Source organism: Ranitomeya imitator, chromosome 1, assembly GCF_032444005.1.
Source record: "Ranitomeya imitator isolate aRanImi1 chromosome 1, aRanImi1.pri, whole genome shotgun sequence".
Taxonomy (NCBI): domain Eukaryota; kingdom Metazoa; phylum Chordata; class Amphibia; order Anura; family Dendrobatidae; genus Ranitomeya; species Ranitomeya imitator.
This window is the reverse complement of record NC_091282.1, coordinates 1,084,925,729-1,084,950,754: the sequence shown is the minus strand read 5'-3', so window position 1 is coordinate 1,084,950,754 and position 25,026 is coordinate 1,084,925,729. Positions and strand designations below refer to the sequence as shown.

At 43.6% G+C, this 25,026-nt stretch overlaps 1 protein-coding gene across 2 annotated transcripts in view; it reads left to right on the top strand.

The window, feature by feature from the left end:
* HPGD (15-hydroxyprostaglandin dehydrogenase) overlaps positions 1–25,026 on the top strand; it is an 84,338-nt gene that overhangs the window by 3,044 nt on the left and 56,268 nt on the right. Inside the window, exons 1-3 of one of the 2 annotated variants that reach the window (XM_069744249.1) lie at positions 13,332–13,467; positions 21,346–21,469; positions 22,908–23,014. In XM_069744249.1, coding sequence (XP_069600350.1) covers positions 13,456–13,467; positions 21,346–21,469; positions 22,908–23,014 — 243 coding nt within the window. In that variant the 5' untranslated portion in view covers positions 13,332–13,455. Of the gene's footprint in view, positions 1–13,331; positions 13,468–21,345; positions 21,470–22,907; positions 23,015–25,026 lie in introns of those variants that run through there. The other variant, XM_069744248.1, reaches the window with a different exon arrangement.

Below are 25,026 nucleotides of genomic sequence, written 5' to 3'. Positions count from 1 at the left end.
ACCGGTCCGTATACAGGGGTCACCCGTCCGTATACAGGGGTTACCGGCCGTATACAGGGGTCACCGGTCCGTATACAGGGGTCACCCGTCTGTATACAGGAGTCACCCGTCTGTATACAGGAGTCACCGGCCGTATACAGGGGTCACCGGTCCTTATACAGAGGTCACCGGTCCATATACAGGGGTCACTGGCCGTATACAGGGGTCACCGGTCCGTATACTGAGCTCCAGACCTAGTGGTGTCCTGCAGAACCAGTGGCAGTGCTGAGCCGTGTAGTTCCCCGACAGATGCATCAATACTGATCACACATACTTCGTGTGTGTATGTATGTGTAGCACACACACCTGGGGTTTACTGCTGAGTCTTGTAGTGCCTCTGTTCCTTTACTTCTCTACAGGAGGGATTTGTAAATTCAATTCAAAGATCTAAGCTTTTTATTTCTTTCCCAGGGACAGAAGTTTGATCTGTAGACAGCATATGACAAACTGAGACTTGTAGTTCCACACCTGGGAGATAGCTATCCAGACTCTCTGCTTTATAGTTATGATTATAGTGTTCATCAGGTGAAGGATACACACAGCACAGCTGATTAGAATAACTGACTGTATGGACTAGCTAAGAGTTTGTCTATGACACTTGTAGTTCCACAAAGCTGGAGAGCCATAAAGTTCTGACTTTATTGATGAGACTTGTAGTTCCCCGGGTGTGTATACACAGATTCTCTCACAGATATCATTACTGAGAATTGTAGTTCCCCATATAAGTAGCTATGGAATCTCACATATCATTCATGATATTGTAGGTTCTGAAGTTAGTAGCTATAGATTCTCTCTCTGAGACTTGTAGTTCCTCAGGTCAGTAGTTACAGATCAGAGTTTGATCACAGTATGATCTCATTATTTCAGATGAGAAGACGATGGAAAAAAAAAATGTCCCCATCTTCTCCATTTTGTCAGTCAATGGAAATCAGGCTGCACTCAGGTGTCATCCAAGTGCAGTTACATGTTTCTCACACTCATTGACTTGCATGGCCAAGTGCAACCCGAATGTCTGATTATAATTGGGCATGCTATGATTTGTTCCTCTTACCGCCATAGTCCAGGGAAAAAATGGGACATGTGCGCTGCCCCATAGAATAACATTGGTCCGAGTGCGATTGGATGTTTTGATCTGATGTATTGCCGACTCTCAGTAGGACAGATTATACGGTCATCATCACGAGCCTTTAGAGTTGATTGATGAGACGTGTCCCTCAGATGAGTGGCTATAGATTTCCTTCCAGAGTGGATTACTGAGACCTGTAGTCCCTCTGGTGAGCAGCTGTGGATTACCTTCTCAGAATTCATTGATGAGACTTGTGGTTTCTTACGGTATAGTGGTTTCCCTTCCATAGCTGATCACTGACACTTAGCAGAACGGAGCCGTCCCCAGCAGACGCTTTCCTCCATCACTGCGGAGCTACTTTCTTTGTATCTGGAACCTTAACAGCTGGAGAAGTACCGGTATATGTCCAGTTTCTGGGGGTTATGGCCGATGCTGAGGCTACGTTCCCACCAGGGACTTTTGGTGAGTTTTTGACGCTGCGTATTTCGGAAAACAAAATACAAGTGACCTATTTTACTTAATGGGTGCAGAAAATCTGCACCATCTAAAACTCCCCAAACACTGACCGTGTGAACGTGGCCTTACAGTTCCTTACAAGCAGGTGAGCCTTGTAGTGCAAAGTTTCATATTTTTCATTTTTGTGATTAGATGGGAACAGGAACACTTCATGTAGAGCTGAAAAGCTGGGTTATGTCTACTAGTACTACCGTATCCGACTGGATGCGAAATATTAAGAGAAGGGAATAACACGGTCATCTCAATCCCCACATCCCTGCGTGACAGCCAGCGAACACTCGCCATTGCTCCTACAACAGCCAGGGTGGATTAGAGCCAGATTGTCAGGAAAAGGAAGATTCATTCAACTGTGACACTAGAACGACCTTTAACACATCAGTCAGTGCGTCGCCAGTTTATGGGAGAGGTGTAGGACATTTTTTTCTCCATATTATATTGTTCGAAAAATCTGTGTTAAGGTACCTTCACACATAACGATTTCGTTTTACGATATCATTGCAACGTCACGCTTTTTGTGACGTAGCAACGATCCCGCTAACGATCTCGTTATGTGTGACAGCGACCAACGATCAGGCCCCTGCTGGGAGATCGTTGGTCATGGGGAATGATCAGGACCTTTTTTTGGTCGCTGATCACCCGCTGTCATCACTGGATCGGCGTGTGTGACGCCGATCCAGCGATGTGTTCACCTGTAACCAGGGTAAACATCGGGTTACTAAGCGCAGGGCCCGATATTTACCCTGGTTACCATTGTAAAAGTAAAAAAAAACAAAAATACACACTCACATTCCGATGTCTGTCACGTCCCCCGGCGTCAGCTTCCCTGCACTGTGTCAGCGCCGGCCGGCCGTAAAGCAGAGCACAGTGGTGACGTCACCGCTCTGCTTTACGGCGCTTACACAGTGCAGGGAAGCTGACGCCGGGGGACGTGACAGACACCGGAATGTGAGTATGTTTTTTTTTTGTTTTTTTTTACTTTTACAATGGTAACCAGGGTAAATATCGGGTTACTAAGCGTGGCCCTGCACTTAGTAACCCGATGTTTACCCTGGTTACTCGGGGACTTCGGCATCGTTGAAGACAGTTTCAATGATGCCGAAGTCTTTCCCCTGATCGTTGGTCGCTGGAGAGAGCTGTCTGTGTGACAGATCCCCAGCGACCACACAACGACTTACCAACAATCACGGCCAGGTCGTATCGCTGGTCATGATCGTTGGTAAGTCGCTTAGTGTAACAGTACCTTTAGCTTTCAATGTTACAGGCAAGATAAAGTGTAGATGGACGCAATGAGAAGCTGCACTTAGAAAATCATAGGAAATATATCTTATTCTTCGCTGCACTTCCTAATACTATTGCTTTTGGGTATAATAACTTGGAATCTGCTCCATGTTTCACTATGGGTCGTTTCTGCAGCATGTGAATGGGTTTCTACAAGCTCCATGCTGATAAATAGGACAGTCCCAGAACTTTCTGCTGCACATTTCCCCTGAGCTTTCCCATTGACAAATTCTCCTGGCTTCTTCTCCATCCCCCTCCACCAGACTCTGACTGTCTTGTAGTCAGTAGCTAATCACAAAACAATAGGGCTGTAAACTGCTATTGACACAGTGTAGTCAGGAGGCTCAGATAGCCACAAAGGTAAGAGGTGACATTCCACAAGAGTGTGCAGAGAATGGAGGGAGCATTACAGTCTCTGTGCTCATTAATCCCTCTCTTCATAAAAATTAACAAACAAACAATTACAATGAAGAAGCCATAATAATAATAATAACGATAATAATAAGCCATCAATACCCCAATCCCTAACTGGATATTCTGGGGATTCTGATTTGTAAAATGCTGCAGAATATGTTGGCGCTATAGGAATAATTCTTATTAAAATTATGATGAGAAGCAATAGCTTTTTTTCGGCTTCATTGGACTTTTTAATATGCAGAAGTTAGATGAACGTCTACAATCTATTCAGCCACTTAAATGCCAATTCTTCTCTCCACCGAACACAACGTGATGGGGTTATACACAGGGCTGTGGAGTCGGTAAGCCAAACCTCCGACTCCTCAATTTCCATGACACCGACTCCACCAAAATGGGCCCTGGTTATACATAGTTATGTCATAGTTGCCTCAGAATGAATGCATTCAGTATTTAGTATGTGGCGGGCACCTCAACGCAGAAGTGCTACTGAGGAGCTTTTTTAGCATGCAGAGCATCAGCATTTTTTATTAAATTGACGTGCCTGATCATGGCCCCGTGTCCCCCAGCTCCACCGATTTCGACAGGGCTGAGTCAAACAAATGAAAAAATGCTGAAATTCTCAATTTTTTTCCTCAACTTCCCTTTTTCTTTCTGGAGCAAAAGCTTTGATGAATCAGCCCCAGTATCTCCAGTTGATCAGAAAGTTGCAATGACTATGGAGCCTCATACACACTAGTCAGTTCTGCGGATCGTTCTCCCGACAGTTATTCTCCCGATTCCTCCATACGCAGAAGCTCGGCTCCGCTCAGCACTCCTGTGTTCTGTATGAGAGTCGCTGCCAGACATCTCTCTTCTCACCAAAAACAGAAAGATCGGAAGTCCGAGATCAGAGACGCCAGATCCTTCTCTCCCTCAATATCACCGGTCAGGGGAAGGATTGGAAGGACCTCATTCACATCAAATATATTAACTTGTTGTCCGAGCTCGCCACTGGCAATGGATGTGGCATTTTTACAGATACATTGCAGTTCTGTAATAGATTAATAGCCGCTGAGTAAAAAAAAACGCATAGTATACAGTAAGCACACATGACAAGTGACAAAAAAAATATTCCCACATTTTTGGATAAAAATTAATATTGGCATGTGAACCGAGGCTAAGAGTAGACCATCAATATCTGATCTGAGCTGCTTTTAGTGGCCGTGGCACATAGGGGGCGCTGCTGCTTCCTGCTCAGCTCCCCTACGTGCTGGGTATAAAGTACTATCTGTGCTGGACATTTCAGTGCCCTCCTATTCAGTTCAGTGGGTCAGTGCCGCAAAACCCATAGTCTCTCTCTGTGCCAGCACTTTCTTTTCAGTTTGTGACTCTCTCTGTTTTTTTTATACAGTATATGGTAATCCTATATGGGAGATTCCTACTATAAACACAAAATGTTCTAATCAGAAATTTAATTTAAAATGCTTTTTCTAAGCAAGATAACCCCTAGAATAACATACAGTATGTGCAGGGGCGTACATAGAAATCATGGGACCCCATAACAAAAACACTAAATAAAACCCCTAAATAGATGGGGTCACAGTAGAGCATATCACACAACTTTGCAGCCCTTACAAAGTAAGTTTGCCACTATTGAAGAACCTTAGTGTTCACAAACACTTAGGCTACTTTCACACTAGCGTCGGTACGGGGCCGTCGCCATGCGTCGGCCCGACGTACCGACGCAAACTGCGAAAAAAATGAACATCGGGGGCTGCGGATGCAGTTTTGCAACGTATCCGCTGCCCCATTGTAAGGTATGGTGACGAGGGGGCGGAGTTCCGGCCGCGCATGCGCGGTCGGAAATGGCGGACTCGACGCACAAAAGAACGTTACATGCAACGTTTTTTGTGCCAACGGTCTGCCAAAACACGACGGATGCGACGTGCGGCTATACGTCGCAATGCGTCGGCTAATACAAGTCTATAGAAAAAAACCGCATCCTGCGGGCAACTTTGCAGGATGCGTTTTTTCTCCAAAACGACGCATTGCGACGTACATCACACAACGCTAGTGTGAAAGTAGCCTAAGATACCCCTTTCATGGCTCCAAAAAAGTATGATGCCAACAAATGTGCACCGCACACAAACAGGATGATGACCCTACAGTATCATGGTATAATATTGTGCCCCGCACAGTATGATGGTCCCCATACTCACCCACACAGAGTATGAAGGCCCTGACACAGCCATCTGCACAATATGATGGTCCACACACAGACCTCCATACAGTATAGTGGCCTCTACACAACCCTCTGTACTGTATAATGGCGGGCCATACATTATAATGACCCCCACTAACCCTCCAAACAGTATAATGGCCTACCACATAGCCCTTCAGATAGTACGATGATCCCCACACAACACTCCAAGCAGTGTATTGGACACCACACAACCCTGCACACAGTATAATGGACCTCATACATCCCTGCACACAGTATAATTGGCCCCCACACAGTCCTCCACACAGTATAATGGCCCACACATAGTCCTCCAAATAGGTTGATGTAGCAAATAGCCCTCTGTCTAATATGATGCCCCCCAAGTTGCCTGATGGCCCCCATATAGCACTGAATATAGTATGATGGCCCCCAGATAACCCTTCAAATAGAATGATGGCTCCCCACATAGTCTGATGATCCCCAGATAGCATTACAAATAGTATGATGACCTCCAAGTAGCATGATGGCTCACACAAATATTAGTATTCCTCAAATAACCCTCCAAATAGTATGATGGCCCCACAAATAGCTCTATAAACAGTATGATGGCCCCACGAATAGCTCTATAAACAGTTTGACGGCCCTACAAATAGCCCTCCAAATAGTATGATTGTAGTATAATAGTATGATGGCCCCACAAATATTCCTTCAAATAGTTTGAGGGCCCAACAAATAACTCCCTGCTCAGGTCTCTGCAGCATGAGGTCTGCAATGCTTGGTAGAGTAGTCGCAATGTAATAACATCATTGCCCCTCTGCGCTGAGGCGTCAGATGCTCAGGGAGGATGATGGAGGAGGGAGTAGCAGCTGACGGCTCCCTCTTCCATCATTGCTTTCAACTATATCGGAATCCCAGCCTCAAGGACCCCATAGCAGCTGCCTGGTCTACTGTTTTTTGTGGTACACCACTGAATATACAGCTCTGGCAAAAATTAAGAGACCCCACATCAAAGCTCGTCATGGGCAGCGCAATCTCCAGACCTGAACCCCATTGAAAACCTCTGCAATGTAAGTCAAGAGGATGATGGATAGTCACAGGCCACTAAACAAAGAAGAACGGCTTACATTTTTGCGCCAGAAGCAGTGTGAAAGACTGGTGGAAAGCATGCCAAGACGCATGAAAGCTGTGATTAAAAATTATGGTTATTCCACAAAATATTGATTTCTGAACTGTTCTTGAGTTAAAACATTAGTATTGTTGTTTCGAAATGATTATGAACTTGTTTTCTTTGCATTATTTGAGGTCTGAAAGCAGTGGGTTTTTGCTTGGAAATTCGGAGACATGTTGTCGGGATTTTATAGAATAAAAGAACAATTTACATTTTACTCAAAAATATACCATTAAAGGGAAAAATCCGACAAACTGAACATTTTGCAGTGGTCTCTTAATTTTTGCCAGAGCTGTATATACCCAGCAACCACAACACAAATTACTGACTAGCGAGGAAATGTAAGACCCAATGATTATTGCCATTCTGGTACGTTCGTGGTTGGGGTGGCAGTTTACTATTTCAGCACAGGGAAATACGAGGAAACAGGATTAGATGATTAACAATTGACAATTGTTTTCATCATCTCTTTACCATGAATAACTTTGCTATTTGGAATGCAAATTGCCAGCTTAGTGCATGGACAGCAGCCATGTTCTCATTAAGAGATTTACATGTTTTGGAACACTAGACTTGAACAGGTAATATCTTAATAACAGGTCTTCAGCTAAGTAGAAATAATGACATTCCTCATCTCTTCAATAATCCTATCCAATGGCAGAGGCAAATCTTGGTTTTCTGGCCACAAGGGCAAGAATTCAGTTTGGCGTCCTCCTCCTATTCACAGCTTAAGCAGTTTGAGTAGTTGTCATGTGAGCACTCGTGCAATTTGCACACTTATGCCGGGGTCACACTTGTAAGAGCAATGCGAGAAACCCGGGCGAGTGTCTCACCTCAATACCCGTCACTGCCGCCGGCACTCCGGACCGGAGCTTTGAGCTGCTTAGAAATACATGAAGCCGAACACTCCGGTCCCGAGTGCCGGCGGCAGTGCCGGGTATTGAGGCGAGAGACTCACGCAAGTTTGTCGCATTGCTCTCGCAAGTGTGACCCCGGCCTAAGTCTTGCACCGACAAGCTGCTCTTCATAATTCTCAATGTTCAGTGAAAGACTACAGTCCCTGCTTCATGGAGAGAATAGTGACCAGTATGAAAGTCTCATATGAGTGGCCAGGTGATGACCGCTGAAACTGGCAAGCAGAGCCAAATCCTGACAGTGAGCATATTACATGCCGCTATGATTGGGCATGCTGCAGTTCTTAATTTCATAATTAAAAGAGTTTGTCCAATTTTCTGATGAAAGTCTGCAGTCACGCTTTGTGAATCCTCACAGCTTGCGCACTTTTTCCCATGCCGATTGGGCAGTTATGTGACCACAAGTAGGCGCTCTGCTGACATATTGTGACTAGACATGTGTGGGTTAGCACAATGCAAGTGTATTGAGCGAGGTAGGAAACTTCTAGTTGGCACATGACTGTGTACATGCATATTGCACACTTGCGGTTACGTGAGCTCCCATTCTTGGTGTCAGTGGTGGAGAATCCTGACAATGTGCAGTGCAAACAGTGTGCGAATTCGGAAGTCTGCAGTCACGTAGAATGACTGAAGACTTTCATCACAAACCTGGACGCCCGGTTTAATGCTCCTAACAAAAATACACCTGTGCACACAGAAATGATCTACAATCCTGCATTGTATTGTGTATTGACCTTGGCACTTGTGCTGGGACCGTTTCTGCTGTGGAATTACACTGGGAACAGCTGGTTATCTAGTAGCAATGGAATGACATCAGCAACTCTTCCTGTTACTGAATGTACTTTATAATGAGCTCAGCCACTCTGGATTGGCGTACTCTGTGATCTCAGCAGCCGCGCTCCTTATAGTGTCATTGTCTATTGCACAGTGCACATTGTTCTGCTCTCAGAAATGCTGCCTCTGCGTATAAAGTGAACGTTACCACCTCAAAAGCATTTACGCGTCTATCTGTTATGTGGGGATAGAAGCAACAGCTCAGTAATATATTTTGAGCCCAGTGTGGACAGGGATGATAATGTCTGTAAAGCGCTACGGAATATGCTGGATATACTTATGCTGCATTCTCTATAAGCGACGCATAATAAATAATAAAGCCCACTCAATTAGTTTAGGGAAATTCTTCACTCTCATCAGACCCCCAGTCCCATACAATATACTTACACAACTACAGCCAGAGACTGCAAAGCAGGGCGAGTAAACCTTTATTACTTGAAAACACATTCAAATAGCATTAAGAAACGGCATGCATAATACCGCCATAGAGATATCTTACTTCCGAACGCCTCCGAACTTAAAGCCTCTTCATCAATGTTTCAGAAAAAGATGTCTCCAAAGTTGACAGGATCACAGTTGTTATCTCAGTGCCATTGTTCATGATTCCACTGGGCAAGGTGTCTTCAAGTCTAAAGGTACCTTCACACATAACGATATCGTTAACGATATCGTTGCTTTTTGTGACGTAGCAACGATATCGTTAAGGAAATCGTTCTGTGTGACAGCGACCAATGATCAGGCCCCTGCTGGGAGATCGTTGGTCGCTGAGGAAAGTCCAGAACTTTATTTCATCGCTGGACTCCCTGCAGACATCGCTGGATCGGCGTGTGTGACACCGATCCAGCGATGTCTTCACTGGTAACCAGGGTAAACATCGGGTTACTAAGCGCAGGGCCGCGCTTAGTAACCCGATGTTTACCCTGGTTACCAGCGTAAAAGTAAAAAAAACAAACACTACATACTTACCTACCGCTGTCTGTCCCCGGCGCTCTGCTTCTCTGCACTCCTCCTTCACTGGCTGTGAGCGCCGGTCAGCCGGCCGCTGTGCTCAGTCAGTGCAGGAGGAGTGCAGAGAAGCTGAGCGCCGGGGACAGACAGCGGTAGGTAAGTATGTAGTGTTTGTTTTTTTTACTTTTACGCTAGTAACCAGGGTAAACATCGGGTTACTAAGCGCGGCCCTGCGCTTAGTAACCCGATGTTTACCCTGGTTACCCGGGGACCTCGGGATCGTTGGTCGCTGGAGAGCTTTCTGTGTGACAGCTCTCCAGCGACCAAACAGAGACGCTGCAGCGATCGACATCGTTGTCGGTATCGCTGCAGCGTCGCTGAGTGTGAAGGTACCTTAATTCAGTATAGATAAAACGCTGAATTTTATTCCGATAGTGCCTATTTAGCACAGCGTCAGCTGAGAGACACTATTTATTTGATAGGAGACCAACCTATGCAGCGTCCAACTCGTAGCGTCCAGATGTTACAGCATAGTGGATGGGATTTCAAGAAATCCCATGTCCACTATGCCTACACAGACGCCCGCGTCTCTCAAGACCGCAGCATATACACCAGAGAAATTTCACCAATAGAATGTATGGGATGCAGTGAATCCGCACGGTTCAGTGATCACATGCAGATTTACCTGCGTTCAATATACGGCAGTGTTTTGGATGCAAAGATCAAACGCTGTATCCAAACCGCTACCAGTTCGGAATCATGGGCGCCCTGCCTAAGAAGTAGGACTCAACTCTTGGGTTGCAACAGATTTAGCTTGGGCTAAACTGAGGAGTGCAAATACTGCAACCCCCTTGTTTTCCTCTTTATATATGTATAGAAATCTGAACTTTGTTGCAGGGTTTCTGAAGACAATTGAGAGCAAGTCCAAAGGAGCAGCAGCGCACTGTGTGCAACAAGATATGAACAAACATTGAGGGTATGTGCACATGTTGCGGATTTTGCTGCGGATTCGCAGCGGATTGGCCGCTGCGGATTTGCAGCAATTTTCCCTGAGTTTACAGTACCATGTAAACCTATGGAAAACAAAATCTGCAGTGCACATGCTGCGGAGAAAACTCGCGGAAACATATCGTTGTTTATTCCGCAGCATGTCAATTCTTTGTGCGGATTCCGCAGCGGTTTACACCTGCTCCATAATAGGAATCCACAGGTGTAAAACCGCAGGTGGAATCCGCACAAAAATCGCGGTAATTCCGCAGGAAATCTGCAGTGCGGGTTACCTGCGGATTTACCAAAATCAGTCTAGAAAAATCTGCACTACTTTCCGCAACGTGTGCACGTGGCCTGATAATATGAAATGCAAACTGCATTACTGCAATGTAGAATATATACCGTAAATGAAGGTACTTAGTGCACAAATTGACCAATTCGTGTGATCACATCAGATGTGACAAGGCAAACTTTCTTTGATGGGACCCTAACCTTTCCAATCAGACGCACCTCTCCTGGGCCAAAAGCTTACAAATTTAAAGGGAACTTGTCACCCCCAAAATCGAAGATGAGCTAAGCCCACCAGCATCAGGGGTTTATCTACAGCATTCTGGAATGTGGTAGATAAGCTCCCGATGTAACCTGAAAGATGAGAAAAAGAGGTTAGATTATACTCACCTGGGTGGGCAGTCTGGTCCAATGGGCGTCGCGGTCCGGTCCGGGGCCTCCTATCTTCATAGGATGACGTACTCTTCTGGTCTTCACGCTGCGGCTCCGGCGCAGGTGTACTTTGTCTGCCCTGTTGAGGGCAGAGCAAAGTACTGCAGTGCGCAGATGCCGGGGCCTCTCTGACCTTTCCCGGACGGAGCCGCAGCGTGAATACAAGAAGAGGACGTCATCGTAAGAAGCTGGGAGGCCCCGGACCGGACCGCAACATCCATCGGACCAGACCGCAGCGGGACCGCCCCGGGTCAGTATAATCTAACCTCTTTTTCTCATCTTTCAGGTTACATCGGGGGCTTATCTACAGCATTACAGAATGCTGTAGATAAGCCCCTTATGCTGGTGGGCTTAGCTCATCTTCGATTTTGGGGGTGACAGGTTCCCTTTAAAGGAAGGTAAGAGCAGCACTTTTTAGCAAAGGACGGCTCAATGAACTATGGAAATAGTCACCACCTCTATACTACAGAGAAAACCAGTACTTCCTAACGCAATGAAGCAAATGTGAACAGGTGCAAGCTGCCGTGTTTTTTGTGTTTTTTTTTTATTAACTCAGAGTAGACACGGCCAAGGCAGGTAGAGTTCACTAATGGAGACAAGCAATAGGTCAGGGCTGGCAACAGGTAGAAGTCATTGTCAAGGTATAGCCATACTGAAAGACAGTACTGGAGATGGACACTCGCGTGCAGTCTACTACGTCTGAGTGTCCGCCTTCAGAAGGCACACACACCTGAAAATGACGCCCCTCAGCGCACACATGTTCTCCGCCATCACCATTATAGACTATGGCCCTGTCTGCGCATCTGTCTGAATCCCGTTTTGAGGCAGGTTCGGACGTAAGTCCTGACAGGGCAACCGAACGGTGACTGAACGCAATATGAGAACACCCTAACATTACTGAGGTAGAAGGAGAGAGCTGCTACTGATAACATTTCATGTTAAGGAGAGTGCATCTAGCTCCACTTTCCTTCTCCTCATTCATCTGCATAAAACTTATTAACTACAATCTCCTATCTCCGGAATGTCACAATTCATCTTCATTGCATATAGATTTTACCCAGGAATTGAGAATTTTGAAATTGAATGTTCGTCCTGGCGGAGAAAAAAGTAGATTTCTCTGATAGGATATATTAGAAATTTTGTTATTTTCACGCGTATTATTAATCTAAGCAAATCAAATCTAAACGATAGTTACTCTTTAACCCCTTAACAACCAGAGGTATTTTTGGTTTTGCATTTTCCTTTTTTTGCTCCCCATCTTCCTAGCGCCATAACTTTTTTATTTTTGGGGTCAAAATGGCCATGTGAGGGCTTGTATTATGCGAGACGAGTTGTACTTTTAAACGCCACCATTGGTTTTACCATGTTGTTTACTGCAAAACGGGAAAAAAATTCCAAGTGCGGTGAAATTGCATAAAAAGCGCAATCCCACACTTTGTTTTTTGTTTGGCTTTTTTACCATGTTCACTAAATGCTAAAACTGACGGGTCATTAAAGTTCACAGACACCAAACATGTCTAGGTTCTTTTTTTTTATCTAAGTGGTGAAAAATAATTTCCAAACTTTGTTAAGCAAAAAAATCGTGTCATTTTCCGATACCCGTAGCGTCTCCATTTTTCGTGATCTGGGGTTGGGTGAGGGCTTATTTTTTTGCGTGCCGAGCTGACGTTTTAATAACACCATTTTGGTGCCGGTTATTGCATTTTAATACAATGTCGTGGTGACCAAAGAAACGTAATTCTGGCATATTGATGTTTTTGACTATTACTCCCGATGCCAGAAAGGGGTCAGCTAAGTATTGATTGAACAAAATAGACTAAAATGCGATCTGGCCCTTTACGGGACCAGGCGTCAGTGTGGATGCCCTGCAGGTTCAGTAAAAAATGGTGTTGAAACCTAAAATAGAAAACATTTTTATACTAAAAATGGAAGTGGCTGTAGAAATCGGTGACTTTTGTTGACCAAACGGCAAGCATTTACTAACCCACTCGACATTCCAGAGTAGAAGTGGAGGAAGCTCATCAGTGAGTGAGTGAAAAGCCATAGAGAAACGACCCAAACTACACACTAATAAGCTGAAAGAACAAACACTGCATAGACTGAATTATGCTTCCTTTAACGTTAGTAAATACATGTCATCTTCATGTTATCACATCTGGAAGCATGCTAGTACAAAACGCTAAGCCCTCAAGACAAGAGTAAGCTGCGGGAAGGAATGTGGAATTATCTGTTCGTTATGAGGAACTGGAGGACAACGTGACCAAGCGAGGAGACAACTTAGATCCACAGCTGGCATGGACACGCTTATTTAGGAGTGAAATGCAGTGAGACATCTGAGAGACATGTATCTTGTGTGTGAAGACGCATGTCTCATAAGGTAGATATGCCGATTGCCTGTAATTAAGTTGTTGGGATGGACATATTGTACGGGACGTGGCTGACTGATGTCTGGAGGTGCTCATGCTCCATGTGTTTTATGGAGACCTAGGTGTCTCGGTACATTTGTACAATGCAGCTCAGGTGAGATACTGCGGCCTTTGCTCATCTGTTGTTGGCAGGACAAGATGCAAGCACTACTGGATGAATAACTAGTGCATCATGTTAGTATTAAGCTGGATGAGTAATTATTTTACGCTTCCTTACATAACCATGTTGCATAAACCATTGCATGTTGTTATATGTGGGGAGAAAGCTCAAGAGTCCAAACATCTTTGGCCACCATTCATCCTAGTAAAGTCATAACATTTTTTACGTTGCACAAAACTTTTGCGCCTTTTGACGGCTTTAATACCTCCCAAATGTTCGGAGCTGGGGATGGGCATGGCTGTGCCCGTTTGTCACATTCATTCAACATGACAAAATTTCTTACACCAGAAATGTTATTCCAGACCTTGACTGGAGTAACATTTCTGGCGAGGCCCCCGTCACTGATAAGATGCGCCTGATTCAATATAGGGAGTCTTCCAGCAGGTTTTTGCTATGTAATCTGACAGTAGCATGATCTAGGAACAGAGACCCTAATTCCAGCGATGTGTCACATGGGTGCAGATAAAGCTGAGCTCAGAATGACTGACACCAGTGACACCTCAGACACCATTGACTGGCAGCAGCTCTCTGTGTACATTGTATATTGACATAAAGTTGCTAATCAATGCTGGGGGTGAGGTTGGACTACCAGGCATGAGGCCAGTTGTCCTACAGTGCTACAGTAATAAACATCTGCTGATTATACACTAATTGTATTGAAACCACAAAACAAAGCCTAGTAAGTAACCCATCACTGGAATCGGGGTCTCTACCCCTACAACATGGTGATCTCTGATTACATAGCAAAAACCCGCTGACCATATTCACTTTCAGTGGCATGCAATCCTTATTAATGAATACAGCATATCTTATTTCTGCATACGCCTCAATAAAACAGAGCATACAAACTGCCAGTGTTAATGAATCAAGGCCTTTGACTTTTTCACATTTTACACACATTTTTTTTATCATGGGCAAGTAATTATGTCATTTTCCTAATTGGGAAAAGTCACAAGGTCCTTGCCATTTTTGTTCCATAATGGTTCCATAATGAAGAATTTAAGTTTTGTTGAATTGTTAATGACCAAGAATTAATTAGGACCATCATTTTCAGTAACAGCTCATGCCTTCGTGTCGTTCATCTGCCAAAGCAGTATACTGCCATTTACTATGGATGTTCTGTAGCAAAGGATCATTGAACAATTCATGTCATTTTCAGCTTTTTTCTAGTTTTTATTTTAGTGGTGGTGATATTTTTATTTTTCAATACGTTTTAGAAATTCTGATATTGTTATGGATCATGGAACATGGATACTGACTTGTGTTGGTAAGAATATACCTTCTTCTGGCTAAAAAATAGTCCAATAGTTTAAACATGACTGAATTTACGATACGATACGATACACTTTATTGATCCCGTGGGAAATTATGGTATCACAGCAGCACGACTTAAATCATAAAAATCATAAAGGAATTACATAGTTGACATGACAGTTTGTTGACAGAAGAACATTATACATTATACATTAGAATAGGACATACACAACGAGTGAACTGAAATGTAGAGAAATAAGTAGACTTTCACCTTGGTGGTTTAACCCTAATGTTATTGTTGTACATTCCCATGGCAGTTGGCACAAACGATTTCCTATATTTTTCCTTCTTCCACCTCAGAAGTATTAGCCGGTTACTGAAGGTGCTCTTCTGTCTCATGAATAGCTCATATAGTGGATGTGCATTATTGTTCATAATTGCCATACACTTTCTCAGAGTTCTTCTCTCCACTACCTCCCCAAAAGAGTCCAGATTACAGCCCACAGCAGAACTTGCCTTCTTAATAATCTTATTCAGCTTATTAGCATCAGAGGCCCGCACACTACTACCCCAGCACGTGATTGCAAAAAAGATGGCACTTGCCACCACAGATTGGTAGAACATTTCTAACATTTTGCTACACACATTAAAAGACCTCAGTTTCCTTAGGAAATACAGTCTGCTCATCCCCTTCTTGTAGACAAACTCTGAGTGGCATCTCCAGTCCAGTTTGCTATCCAAATGGACCCCCAAATATTTGTAACTCTCCACCTGCTCTACCTCCTGACCAGCAATAGTGATCGGTAAGCATTCCAACTTAATCCTGCTATAGTTGGCCACCAACTCCTTAGTTTTCTTAACATTTAGTTGTAGATAGTTACCATTGCACCAATCCACGAAATTCGACACCACCCTTCTATATTCCTCATCCCCCTGATCTCCCCTAATGCATCCCACAACCACAGAGTCATCCAAAAATTTTTGAAGGTGGCAAAGTTCAGATTTTTCAGATTTATACTGAAAGTCTGAAGTATACAGAGTGAATAGAAAGGGCACAAGCACCGTTCCCTGGGGGGCACCTACACTGCTCAATAATCTGCTTGACACCACTGCTCCCATCTGTACAAACTGTGGCCGATCTGATAGGTAGTCAGTTATCCAATTTCTCATCCCCTCCTCCACCTTCATATCAGTCATCTTTTTGTGTAGTAAAAGTGGCTGCAGGGAGTTAAATGCACTCGAGAAATCGAAGAACATCGCTCGCACCGTGGTACCATCAGTCTCCAGAAATGAATGTACCCTATGTAACAGAGAAAGAATAGCATCATCCACCCCCAATCTATGTCGGTAGGCAAACTGAAGAGGATCGATAAAAGCGTTAACCCTCGGTCTTAAGTGAGCAAGCACTAATCTTTCCAAGGCCTTCATAGCATGAGATGTTAAGGCTACAGGACGATAGTCATTTAGGGTTGCAGGAGAAGTCGTCTTGGGTACCGGCACCAGACAGGAAGTTTTCCATAACACTGGTACCCTCTGTGTTTGTAGACTTCCATTAAATAGGCGTGTAAAGACAGTACACAGCTGGTCTGCACAAACTTTAAGGACACGTGAGCTGAGTCCATCTGGTCCTGCAGCTTTACCAATGTTAAGTGACTTAAACTGCCTCCTCACATCATTTTCGGATACTCTAAAATTAGTCTGCTCATCCTTCAATATCGATGTTGCAGAATTTGCACCCAGTTCCCATCCACTATCACTTGGTATTACACATGTACTGCTAAATCGATTGAAATACTCATTCATCTTATTAGCCTTGTCCATTGTTCCTGGATCATTTTCAAGCCTCAGCTTAAGCCCAGTCAGTAATTTCATTCCTGACCAAACCTCCCTGGTATTATTGTGGGACAGTTTCTTTTCAAGTTTAATTCTGAAGGCTTCCTGGGCCTCCTTTATTTTATGCTTCAATTCATGCTGTATCAGTTTAATTTCCTCTTTGTCACCCAGTTTAAATGCCTTTTTTTTCCTGTTGAGCAAATGCTTCAATTCCTTTGTTATCCATGGCTTGTTGTTTGCAAAACACCTAATCTTTTTAGTCGGCACCAACATATCAGTGCAGAAGTAAAGGCCCCTTCACATTTAGCGACGCTGCAGCGATACCGACAACGATCCGAATCGCTGCAGCGTCGCTGTTTGGTCGCTGGAGAGCTGTCACACAGACCGCTCTCCAGCGACCAACGATGCCGGTAACCAGGGTAAACATCGGGTAACTAAGCGCAGGGCCGCGCTTAGTAACCCGATGTTTACCCTGGTTACCATGCTAAAAGTAAAAAAAAACAAACAGTACATACTTACCTACAGCCGTCTGTCCTCCAGCGCTGCGCTCTGCTTCTCTGCTCTCCTCCTGTACTGTCTGGGAGCCGGAAAGCAGAGCGGTGACGTCACCGCTCTGCTTTCCGGCTCACAGCCAGTACAGGAGGAGTGCAGAGCGCAGCGCTGGAGGACAGACAGCTGTAGGTAAGTATGTACTGTTTGTTTTTTTTTACTTTTAACATGGTAACCAGGGTAAACATCGGGTTACTAAGCGCGGCCCTGCGCTTAGTTACCCGATGTTTACCCTGGTTACCAGTGAAGACATCGCTGGATCGGTGTCACACACGCCGATCCAGCGATGTCTCCAGGGAGTCCAGCGACGAAATAAAGTTCTGGACTTTATTCAGCGACCAACGATCTCCCAGCAGGGGCCTGATCGTTGGTCGCTGTCACACATAACGATTTCATTAACGATATCGTTGCTACGTCACAAATAGCAACGATATCGTTAACAATATCGTTATGTGTGAAGGTACCTTTAATGTAGTCAGTCACTCTACCAACCACTTCATTAACATTTGTATACTCGTCCATTGTCCCAAGCAGCACATCCCAGTCTGTAAGATGAAAGCAATCCTGTAAAGCCTGTTCATTTGTTGGATTCCACACTCTAACTGATTTAATCTTAGCAGGCTGTGTACTAACAACAGGTTGGTAGACTGGTGACAATAGTACAAGATTGTGATCAGACTTCCCCAAGGGCGGCAGGGTAGAGGATGAATAAGCATTCTTGACATTCGCATAGAGTAAGTCCAACGTAATTTTTGTCACGTGTTGTACATTTAACAAATTGATAAAATTTAGGTAAGGCAGTAGAAATTTTAGCTCAGTTAAAATCCCCAGAGATTACAGTAAGCGAGTTGGGGTGTTTCAGCTGGAGCCGAGCAATGACTCCTGACAGCACTTTACCTGCAGCCTCATGGTTGCAGTTGGTGGTATGTACAACACTATTGCAGTAACAAGCGAGAATTCTCTAGGAATATAGTAAGGTCTGAGGCCAACAGCTAGCAATTCAATGTTCAGACAACAATGGCGCTCCTTTACAGTCACATGCCCCTGATTGCACCAACCATTGTTTATGTAGAGTATAACTCCACCGCCCTTTTTTTTGCCGCTCTTCATAGTGTCTCTATCCGCCCGAACCATGTGAAATCCTGGTACTGAAACACTTGAGTCCGGGATCCATGTTTCAGTAAAGCATATCAAACTGCATTCTTTGTATTCCCTCTGGGTCCGTATTAATCCCAGCAGTTCATCCGACTTATTACCCAGTGATTGAACATTCCCCATGATGATGGACGGAACTACAGGTTTGAACCGTCTTCGCCTTGCCTTAAGTTTTTTGCCCGCTCTGCAGCCTCTGTAGGGTCGCCTTACCTCACACGGGACACGTGGTCTACCCACTGCAGGAGAAGGCATTAGCCCGCGCAGCTCCAGAAGTCGGCCCCTTGAGTAAGCAACACTTTTATGAACAGACTTAGGGACATCAATCAAAACCTTGCCCATGTTAGTCGCACTAAGCCTGTCCGTGTAGGGAGATATACAGTGCACGCCTCCAGACATAGCTGTGCCAATTCCCAGACAGGTAGTGGCCGCCTGGCAGTAGGTGCGTATAATACCAGTCCTAGGTTGCAAGGTGATCACAAATGCACTGTAAATCCAGATAGCTGCGGGTAGCCGCAAACATCCAAGGGAAACCTTCCAGGGGAGCCAAGGATCAGAAGCATACATCCAGAAAGCTGTGGGTAGCAGTATGCATCCAGGGAAACAAATCAGAGGATCCCAGGTTCAGAAGCACCAGCCAAGGGGAAATCCAAGGGTTCAGCATAAATCCAAGGGTTCAGCATAAATCCAAGGGAAGCATTCCAGCGGATCCAAGTTCAGAAGGAGAAGGTACTGAGGAAAAGAAAATTCCTTAGGAGTACCAAAAAAGCTGAGGTTCAGAAAGAAAAAGGTTCACACATAACAAAAATAATTCCAAAATAAAGTAAAGTAAAACAAAATAAAACAAAACAAAACTAAAACAAAACTATTGCTGCTGCAATGGGCTGCCACTAGCACGGCACCTTATTGTCCTCATCCAGCAGAGAGCAGACAGACACGTCTGCTCTCCTTGGTGTCTTGGCGAGTTGAGCTCATTATGTGTGCGCTCATTATGTTACAATTTTTAGGTCAATCACAAGTTCTTTGAATAAGAGGGGTAGTTTAAAGCTCCTGGGTCTTCAAGGGATATTCTCAAGTTATTAAACCGCTTTAATTAGTTAGTATGAAAAAATAAAGTTTGCAACTGACTTGCTTTTCTAGCTACTGTTATTATCATGCAATGAGAACTTTTATCTTTCATAGTGTACAGCTTGTTTCCATGGAGCGTGACCACCAGTGTTTTTAGTAGTTACATTTTAAGAGAAAAGTTGACTCTTAACATACCAGTCATTGCTGATTTATCTATTGCAAGTAGCTGTTCACTTCCCTATCAGCTCCTGACAAGCTGTTCTTATCAGTCATGTAGAATCACAATGCCCAGCATCCAGCCTTATGGGTCTCACTGTCCTGAACTACTCACTTGTTCAAATGCCCATTTATCTCTACGTGTAGCACGATGGCTCAGTGATTAACATTGCAGCACTGGGTCCTGGGTTCAAATCCCACCAAGGACATCATCTGCAAGGCGTTTGTATGTTCTCCCCGTGTATGTGTGGGTTTCCCCCAGGTTCTCTGGTTTTTGTCCACATTCCAGAACAAACCCTGAGAGCTGAATGCGTTACAGCAGAACAATATATTGTATTGACTTCTATACTAACATCTTCTCATAGTAGTTTGTCTTTACACATTGTTCGCTCATTGCATACAGTGTATAGAGCCAGCATCTTCAGCTGCACTGTATAGAGATCGCCACGATTCACACAAGTTCCGTTTCTCAATCTCACAATCCAATTTGCTTTAACTTAGGTATTCAGGACAAATCAAAGTGAAAGCAGCATTTTTGTAGCTAAAGATATCTAATGTTTTTTATTCAGTTTTCTTACCTATTTTGTGTTCATATTCTTTTCTGTTATAAATATCCAGTATAATTATTTTTGTGAGGACCATATTTCATGTACACTATAAATAGATAGAATTCTTAAGATTCAGAACAAAACTACCAGTTATCTTCATTAGTAGGAAGAATTATGTGGCCTTGTCTGTGCTAATAAATCCGGAATGTTTGGAAGCATCTGCAGGTGCGGTGGTGGAGCTCTTCCAAGTATGATTCGGTCCTCCTGCTAGTCTAAATAAGTGATATCTGCAGGAGGACACCTCGTGAGCAAACGTCTTGTGCAACTCAACAAAAATAAAATAAAAACATGGAACATGTAGTTTCTATTAGTCACTGATTAGACCTGCTGACGTATTTGGAGAAAAGTGAGGGTGACAAATTTTTAGGTAAAATCTGTTGTTTCAAATTTCAATTTTTACCTATTCTTAATATTATTTGTTTATCTGTATAGTTTAGACATTTCTAGCACTATTATTAAACCTTTATGTTTGGAGCTGTCATTTGGTTACTGTATGTCGGTTTAATTTGAGCACCACGTGCTGGTATTTCTGTAGGCATTGTATGGCACTTCTCTTTGGGCACTGTACACTATATTATAGGGGCAGGGAACTGTATGTTTTACACCACTGTTATTTCGGCACGATGTTATTTGGTACCTATGATTTTACACTTTATGGTATACTTAATGGTATTCTGGAAATTCATAAATGGGGTGAACTCAGGAGTTACTGCAAAGGTCATCATCAAATATATAGATTTATTCTAAATGTGGTTCAAAATGTGATTTATACGTCTACGTCCTATTATCTAGTAATAAAATCTCGCTATTTATGTTGGTGATAAGGGTATCACAAATGTGCTGATGTACTAAATGTTCTCTGGCACCTTTCAGTATGGAGGGTTCTGCTCTGGCCAATATAAGGATCACACCTACTGATATAATGGAAGCTAAGCATACATGTCCGCATGTAGAATTACTCATGTGTTCCCGTGTGCTTTCTTGTCTAGTTGGCAATGGTGGACCTAAATCGCATAGCCGGTGAGCAGTGTAAGGCTTCTCTTGATGAGCAGTTTGGAAGTAACCGGATATTGTTTATCCAGTGTGATGTCACCGACCAAGAACAGCTGAAAGGTAAAGATAAGTGTGGGGAGGGGAAGTCAAAGAAATCCATCCTGACCTCTGGAACAGCAGCTCAGAGTTCAGAGAATAGTAAAGCCGCGATTATAATTATCAGAGATAGATAAAATGCATTCTCTTGGTATATTACAATATATTCAGCTGAGTTCACATAGTGTCTGAACCCCCTCAGAATGGGATTCGGGAGTAAGCTCCGGCGGGCCCATTGACAAAAATGATGCAGCCGAAGTCACCACGTGCTCTTTAGTTTATAATTTTAAGCCATGTACGCCTATTGGAGGCAGAAATTAAGGCAAACTGTGTCTTGATTCTGGCCTCAACTAGGCCAAAAAACATGTCCGACAGAGAACGCAGTGAATCCGTCTGCATCATTATGCGCCGACAGGGCCATTGACGGAAATGATGCAGACGGAGTCACAGTGTGCCCAGTCGGATATAATTTTCGGCCTGTTGGAGGCAGATAACAAGACACAGTTGAATATGCCTTGCCGTCTCTAATAGGCGTATAAGGCCGAGTATGATGCACGACAGAGCACTGTTGGAACTTACGCCCGAATCCTGTTTTGCCAGGGTTCAGGCGCAAGACGTAGGTCCCCTCTGCCCCGAATCCACTGAAGGCAGTGGCAAACGCTATGTGAACCAAGCCTTAGCAAATTAGTAAAATGAAAGAACACTTTAAAAGGCGCAATCAGGGATTCTAAGACGACTATACAGCTACAGTATATTGCTGCTGTGGGAATACAGATATTATATAGATACATAAGTAATATACACCACAGGATCACATATGTAAGGAGAGGAGAAGAAGTGTGGTGGGGTGAACATATTGGATTTGTGTGGGTGACCAGAACATACAGCCTCTAACTGGTTGACAATTGGTATGATTTCTTACTTATTTCAAGCCATAGTATAAACAGAAGCATTTCTGCTTTTAAGAATATCAGCTCTGAAGTACAAACTTCTGCTCCAACAAGCAAAATATAGGAACATTATGGGACACATATTTCATTATTTGGATAGCTATTGGTATCACAGACTTGATATCTCCTTATAGATAGTCTGATATGCAGTTGATTGACTGTTAATTTATTATTGAACATATGCAGCACAATGCAAACAGCACATTAACTTTCGAATACAGAACAAGGGCATAAAAGTTACTCTGTAATCAACTTTGGATAGAATAATACAATTCATCAATACATTAAATGGAGAAATCATTTTACTATGTTTGATAATGTTAGTATGAGAGATCAGTCTAAGACATAAAATCACAGCACCTGGAGCAGATGAAGTAAATTATTCATCGCCATGATTTACAGACTTGTGGCAGCATTGACAAGCATATAATTATGTACGTGTCTCATATAATCCATCCAGATCTTCAAAGAAATTGGCTGCTTCTCTTTATGTGACACATTTTATGTTGCAGATGCATTTCAGAAGACAGTGGAACATTTTGGCAGACTGGACATCCTGGTGAACAATGCCGGAGTAAACAATGAGAAAGACTGGGAGAAGACTATTGAAGTTAACTTGGTGAGTTTTACACTGTGCTTTGTGAATGAAGCGGGACTATTAAACTGGAAATTAGTCTTTGCAAACTTAACAGTCTTGAAGAATTCTGCCCTATTTCATTTTATAGTAAGGCTGAAACATCTAAAAGTTGTATAAATGGATTTTTTTTCTTCATACGTTTGCAAATGCTATAGAAATAAAAATGACTATACAATCATGGCTGTAAGTGATGGCACCATTGAAATTGTTCCAGAAAATCCTTCTAGAAAAGTATTGCAATTACACATGTTTTGTTATGCACGTTTACGGTATTTCATTTTGGAACATCACAAAAAAAAAATGAAAAAAGGCAAATTGGACATAATTTTCCCCTAAACCCCCGAAATGGGCAGGACAAAATTGTTGCCACCCTCAACTTAATATTTGGTTGCACACCCCTTGGAATAAATAACTGCAATCAGTTGCTTCCAAAACAAACCACAAGCTTCTTACAACTCTCAAATGGAATTTTGAACCACTCTTCTTTTGCATATTGCTCCCTAAGTGGAGAAAAAGATTTGGTGTTATCATTCATATTCTCTGAAAAAAAGGCCAAGAAAGCAAAACTTCTGCCAGGGTGTGTAAACTTTTGAGCACAACTGTACTTACGAATTGCCATCTTCCCCCATTTTCGATTCCAACTTGCCCGATCACACTGGGGTTTATGTGTGAACAGGAAGTCACTTTTACATCGTAATTCTATGGGGCCTTTTTCAGATGGCCCACAGAATTGCATTGTAAAAGAGACTTCTGTCTACCATAATAAATGGTAACTCAATCACCTGCTCAAGTACCATCCTCCGTGTGTGAGAAGAGGACCGGAGCGCCGGTGGAAAGCAGGGAAGATGGCGATGGGTAAGTATACTAACACACTTACACTGCATTATATATACTGTACATTTATGTAGGTTTAGGGAAAAAAGCTTCATGGGAATACTTCTTTAAAGGTGTATTTATTTGCGGTATATATGTAAGTAAACCTGAAAAGTTGCTCTCTTAGCCTTGTGCTCATTCCTACTCTCCATGGTGCAGGGTCAGTTATCACTAGGACACTGTAATGTTTCAGCATGCAAATCTCGGGGCTTTCAGCTACTCGCTTAGTTTACGTTAGTATAGACACTCCTCCAGTCCGAGTCTACAGCCTCTGGGATAAATTGTGTAAATTCCATAAATTATGTCTTCTCACTCTCCTACTTCTCATATATCAGATAATCTACACTGCAGCTTCTTAAAGGGGTGTTTCCACTTTCAAATGTTTTCCCAGTCGCCAATCGAGTGTTGGAAGCACTGTTCTTTTCTTATTTTACTGAATCCCTGCAGCTCTGATATCATTTCACTTAGGGAAGTCTGAAACGGGTGGTCTTGTAGGGTATCACTTTCCCCCTTTTCCCATGAGCCCTCTGTGATCCACTGTCCCTTAATGCCTGTAATTGCTTTCATTCTCTCAGTTCAGTTTCCCTTATTACTCTTCTGTGGGACGTGTGTGAAGCGCTGTGCTCAGGATTGTGTCCTCTCAGCAGCGCCACAGCAAAGGATAGGAAACACAACAGGGACAAGCATTGAAGGCCTCAGTGCTGCGTGGCTGTCCGTATTCATTAGTGGGTTGTGTGAAGCTGTGATCTCAGGATTGTGTCCTCTCAGCAGCGCCACAGCAAAGGATAAGAAACACAACAGGGACAAGCATTGAAGGCCTCAGTGCTACGTGGCTGTCCGTATTCATTAGTGGGTTGTGTGAAGCTGTGATCTCAGGATTGTGTCCTCTCAGCAGCGCCACAGCAAAGGATAAGAAACACAACAGGGACAAGCATTGAAGGCCTCAGTGCTGCGTGGCTGTCCGTATTCATTAGTGGGTTGTGTGAAGCTGTGATCTCAGGATTGTGTCCTCTCAGCAGCGCCACAGCAAAGGATAGGAAACACAATAGGGACAAGCATTGAAGGCCTCAGTGCTGGGTGGCTGTTGTATTCATTAGTGGGTTGTGTGAAGCTGTGATCCC